The 6,000-nt window shown below is 44.8% G+C and overlaps 1 protein-coding gene across 1 annotated transcript in view; it reads right to left on the bottom strand.

The window, feature by feature from the left end:
- PCSK2 (proprotein convertase subtilisin/kexin type 2) overlaps positions 1-6,000 on the bottom strand; it is a 264,456-nt gene extending 258,456 nt beyond the window's left edge. Inside the window, exon 1 of the mRNA XM_070419880.1 lies at positions 5,531-6,000. Within this exon, the coding sequence (XP_070275981.1) occupies positions 5,531-5,707 (177 nt within the window). The 5' untranslated portion in view covers positions 5,708-6,000. The remainder of the gene's footprint in view (positions 1-5,530) is intronic.

The raw sequence follows: 6,000 nt of genomic DNA on the forward strand, positions 1-6,000 counted from the left end.
CTTCCTGAAGAAAGGGATTAAAAAGTCAGACTGTGAGAAGGCCTATCACAGGGGTCATGTGGCAACATCATGATAGGAACCTCCAGGAACTGACAGTGGTCCTGGGCCAGTAGCCAGCAAGAACATGAAGACTCCAGGTTTCCAACTGTAAGAGCTAAATTCTTCTAAAAACCTGAATATGCTTGGAAGTGGATTTTCCTTTAGTTGTGCCTCTAGATGAGGATGCAATGGTGAATATCTTAATTTCAGCCTCTGTGGTTTTATTTTATTTTTTAAAAATATATTTTATTGATTTTTTTACAGAGAGGAAGGGAGAGAGATAGAGAGTTAGAAACATCGATCAGCTGCCTCCTGCACACCTCCCACTGGGGATGTGCCGGCAACCAAGGTACATGTCCTTGACTGGAGTCTAACCCAGGACCTTTCAGTCCGCAGGCTGATGCTCTATCCACTGAGCCAAACTGGTTAGGGCGCAGCATCTGTGGTTTTAAACCAGCCGTGGGCAAACTACGGCCCGCGGGCCAGATCCGGCCCATTTGAAATGAATAAAACTAAAAAAAAAAAAAGACCGTACCCTTTTATGTAATGATGTTTACTTTGAATTTATATTAGTTCACACAAACACTCCATCCATGCTTTTGTTCTGGCCCTCCGGTCCAGTTTAAGAACCCATTGTGGCCCTCGAGTCAAAAAGTTTGCCCACCCCTGTTTTAAACAGAGGACCCAACTAAAATGTGCCAGATTCCTTATCTATAAAAACTATGAAATAACAGATTTGTGTGGTTTTAGGCCACTACATTTGTAGTCATTTATTACACAGCAATAGAAAACTGATATAGTCTCATAAAGTGGAATGTATGCATGCCCCTTGACTCAACATTTCTATCCTTAGAAATGTTCCCAACAGAAAGCCATGCATGGTTTCACCAAAATACCTATACCACAATATCCACAGAGGAAATATTTATAATAGCCTAAAACTAAAAATTACCCAAGTGAGCAAGAGGGGCACTTATGGGATGCCTATAGCATTTAATTTCCTGATTTGGGTGCTGGTTACACATGAGCACCCAGTTGGTGAAAAGCTGTGGTCTTTCCTAAAATAGATTATACTTCAATAAAATTAAAATAACCAAAATTTTATTATTTCATTACCCAAGAACACAGGTATTATTAGATAGAAAATTTTTTTAAAAGTTCATACATATAAAAGTACTCACATGATTTTACCCATGTAATCATCCCAGCCTCAGTTCTACAAGCATAAAACACAAAACAGCCTGGCTGGTGTGGCTCAGTGGTTGAGCATCGACCTATGAATCAGGAGGTCATGGTTTGATTCCCAGTCAGGGCACATGCCTGGGTTGCAAGCTCGATTTCCAGTGTGGAGCTTGCAGGAGGCAGCCGATCAATGATTCTCTCTCATCATTGATGTTTCTCTCTCTCCCTTTCCCTTCCTTTCTGAAATCAATAAAAATATGTTTTAAAAACACAAAACATATCATAGCAAAGCAAAAATAGCTAATTGTAACTGTTTGGATTTTTATCCCAATTGTTACTTGATTTTTGGTGAACTTACAACATATTGCTTTAATAAATATTTTTCCCTAAGGGAGTTAAATTTAATAGTGCAGTGAGAATTTTAAGACAATCTTTGGAATAACACCTTTGTTATTATTATAAATTCATTCACTCTCCTAGACATATGCATCTTCTCTGATGAACATACATATTTGGGCGAGGCCACGATAAAATAAAAAACTTTAGTCCCATCAAACCTTTCAGAGGGTAAAGTTAAAGGCATTTTTATTTCATTTTAGAGAGGAAATATAATGCTTGCTCATGGTCTTGTAAGAGTCTTGCCAAATATTCAACAATATTCACTGAATACCTCATATACAGGCCACTGTGCTAAATATAAAAATATAAGAAGACATTGTATATTGTTTCTCCTCTTGGAAGATGTATGATATACCTAAAGAAATACATACTCATTCACATTAGTTAATGACAAAGGTTTGTACAGGAAGGGGCAAAAGTAGTTGTGAGTACACAAAACACATTACTTCATTATTTTCCATATGAATATAATACTACTTTTTATAAGTAGGAATATAATTCCTACTTTTGCCCCGCTCTGTATGTTAATGCTAAATATGTATTAGATAAATAAAGAAGTAAAGAGAAAAAAATAACAAAAATAACAGGACTCTAAAGGTAGTACCCCAAAGGCAGAGCTCTTGGCAGTCAGGAAAGGCTTCCTGAAGGCAGCATCATAGGAAAACAAAATTATTTTTGGTAGAGAAAACTTGGTTTTAAATCTGGCTTTTATTTTCTCACTTTTCAGATATGAGCAGTTATTTAACTTCCTGAAACCTGAAGTTTTTCATCTGAGAATTAGGGCTGATACCAATAATTTCTACTTCAGAGGTTTGTGAGGTTAAGTGATGTAAGTTAGTAAAATAGCTGGTTCCTCTAGTCTGCACAGCTGGCCTTTCTTTGGATGAAAAAATAATTACTGAGAATCTTTGCTGTCTGACCCTGAGTCTCCGAGAAGTTGGGGTAGTGGGAGTTGGGAAGTATACTAAGTGTTAGAGAGAGAAAAGAGAAGGAGGTTTTGGGGGTTTTAAATAAAAAGCAAATAACAAATGACAAAAGTACAGTTCAGCAGGATGAAAACAAGACAGCACAGTGTTTAGGGAACCTAGAGTAATAAATACAACTAAGGAAGTTTCCATACAGGCTGGCAAGCCCAATAATATACTGACAATGGCGACAAAACCGGAAATACAGAAGCTATCCCTGAAGATTTACCTTTCAAGTGGAAAGACAATACTTACAACCATTTTCATTCACACATGTGAAATGTCTAGAGGAGAAGTGATAGCTGTCTTAGCTTATGTCATAGAGGCTTTGCTTTTTGTCCCACAGGAATTTGGGGAAGGGAAACTTAGTGTAATCCCTAGCATCAGGTCAGGAACTCAGTCTCAAAGGATGAGTGGGACATGGATCCAAGGGGGGGTGGTGAGGGGGGAAGAGAGTTTATTCTAGACAGGTGTAGCATCCTGCAAAGATTCATCAGACAGAAGTATCTTTTACTTAAATATGAATCAGAGCAAAAATAATTTGGATAAGCAATCCTACTTCTGAGCAGTTAGGAAGCGGTAAGGAAAGAAATGGCAAGGCAAAAGCCCATTTCTCCTAGATAGCAATTGCAGGTTTGAGGCTGTGCTGCAAAACCAGTGGGCTCCTCTCCAAGAAAGAATGGGGGAGAAAGAGACTTAGGTATCTGATTTCACCCAAAGAATGAGTTCCCTGAGGTTTTAAGGTAAGTGTATTGATGTGATCCAGACTCATTTATGTTGAGATTGTCTCTACACCTTCTTGCTCAAATTCCATCATCAAAACTGTAATCCCTCATGAAGTTGTTTGCCTCTATACAGAAAAAGTAATCCTCTTGGACAATTAATAAGTTAAAATTATTAATGTCAGTTCCACGTAGATTTGATTAAGTTTCTAAGATCAGATCCCAGGGGCATATTTTCAAAAGAGGAGATAGCAATGCCTGCTTACTCTATGAAATGGTGCAGGGTGCGGGGAGAGAGCAAGGCTATTTCTGCATCAGCTGCAGTCCTTTACATTCAACAACGAAAGAGCCCGATGCCACAATCCTTTTCAGCGTACCCCGAAGCCCACATACCCGCAGAGCCCCGAGCTTGGTTTGGTATGAACTAGGTTTAAAGAGCACGAGTTCACCTCTGAAAGCTCTGGGTTTAAATCCATGATTGTTTTTATCTCGGGCCTTATTTAGTCCATTTCCTTATCAGTACCATAGGCTCCATAATAATAGTAATTTCCTAAGAGTGATTGAGAATAGCAAATAAGGATGGAAAAACTCCGGCACATAAAGGTGCCCTATAACTGTCAGCTAATAATGACTGTTGTATGTATGGCGCCTGGGTCCTGTATCTTGCCAAGTTTGGTCAGGAAGGTGGGAAGGAAGGAGAGGGTCTGCTTGCTTATTTTGCTGGCACCACTCTTGAAACAGCCCACAGGCCCTGGGCCAGAACCTCAGCGGGCGGACCGCTCGCTCCGCTGGGCTGTCTCGCCCCTGCTCCTCCTACGCTTCCCCGGAGCAACAAGTTCCCTCGGCAAGACCCGCCCACGCGCCGCTGGCGGACCCGGCGCCTCCGCCCAGACCTCTGGCAAACGCGCTGTCCAACCCACCTTGGGTCCCAATCGCGGCTGCCAACGCCCCAGCGAGGCGGGGGAGCCCGCAGCAAGTGCGGGAGCCCTCAGGAGGCTGGGAGGAAGGCGGGAGGCGTGGAAAGTCGGGGCTGAGGGACCGCCAGGAGTTCCAGTTCGCGCTGCCCTTGAAAGGCAAAGGCAGCGACGGAGAGCTCCCACCCCGCTCCTCTCAAGCCTCTCTCCTGGGATCAGGGGCAAGGAGATGGGGCCCTGACAGAATCCCACAGATTGCCACCAGGCTCTCTGGTTGCCAAATCGCATCCTACGTCCTCCACGTTTCCCCTCGCCGCGGTTTCTCCCGGCACCCTCACTTTACCCCACCTCGTGTCAGGTTCCTTAAGGACACGTGAGATCCCTGCCTGGACATTTCGCAGGAAGAGTAGGTCCCCACCTAGCGCTCTCCTCCCCCTCGCCCTCCCAGAATGGGAACCTCGGACTCTCCAAAGGAGTCCCCAGGCATTCCAGACAGGAAGCCTCATCCTGGTGCCCAAACGGTTGCACTCTGCCAACTTCTTGGAGTGGGGATCCCCGCGTCCTCCTGGGAAAGCCACGCTGGCCGCCCACACACCAGGAGAGCCACCTGCACTTCTCCGCGGAGCACTCCTCCTCAGAATCTATCTTTCTAGCTCCTGCAGCTCTGCCTCGTGAACTTGAGAGCTAACAAGGAGTCTGGGGTGGGCTGGGGCGAGCTCGAGAAGTTCCGCCCAAATTTTGGAAAGAAAAACCAGTTCAGGTTTCCAAGTCTCCTGGAGCCGGGGAGCTGCTTTCCCTGGGAAAGAGCAGGGGCCGGGCCGAAGTCACCGGAGGGAAGTCCTCCTGGCGCGGGGTCTGAAAAGCACGGAGAGAAATCGCAATGCCCAAGCTTCTAGCCCTGTCTGTCAGAAACTACTCTTTCTCTGGGGATGGGAGCGGAGAATAGATATGTTCCTAGCAAGGCAGCCAACGCCAAGCCCAGATGTTCAGCACCTCAGCCCTCCACCCCCAAGCAGCCTTGAGAACTTGGTACCTCGGACAGCAGCCCGGGCGCAGGGCATTGTTTGAAAGGCGTTATCCTATTTTCGCCCAAAGAACAATACATTGTTTTTATGACCTTACTGGTACACTTGAAGGACGTTTTAATTACATAACATGGGATAGATCACTGGAGGCAATATCGTGTTAAAGAGCCGATGGCAGAATGTCTGCATCGCAGGAGAGAGAAAACTTGCAAATTCTGCAATGAGATTGCGCAGGACTGTGCCCCCGTTTTGAAACAACAAGCGAAATGCAAGGGAGATCTTACCTTTCGGACTCCAAAGCCGTGTTCTGCTGCAACTTGGCGAGCTTCTTCCTCTCCTCCTTTATGCAACTCCACAAGGAAATTATTCGTGAAGACCGGTCTCTTGGCCGATGCAAAAACCATGACACAGAAGAGAAGCCCGGCGGCTGCCTTCCACTGGGAGGCACAGCCACCTTTCATCTTTCTTTGGGAGTGAAAAGTGGTGCTAGGAGGCGCGCAGGCTGGCGGAGCAGGGGACCCAGAAGAAAGATGCAAATAAGAAATATATATAGATGTAGTTTGTTTGTTTTTTAAAGGAATCTTTGTGTAGAAAAAGAGACTGATTAGGGGCTTGGAAAGCCGCAAATTAATGTGTGATCTCTAGCATCTGGCTGGCAGGGAAGCTGTGTAGTCAGGCGGCCCGACTCGCTGGCAGAGGTGCGAATGTGAGGAGCTGTGTGTATCTGAGAGAAAGAGCGAGTGTATGTCTGTGC

This window comes from Myotis yumanensis, unplaced genomic scaffold (assembly GCF_028538775.1).
Source record: "Myotis yumanensis isolate MYYU_CA2020_CCGP unplaced genomic scaffold, mMyoYum1.0.hap1 SCAF_7, whole genome shotgun sequence".
NCBI classification, from domain to species: Eukaryota; Metazoa; Chordata; class Mammalia; order Chiroptera; family Vespertilionidae; genus Myotis; species Myotis yumanensis.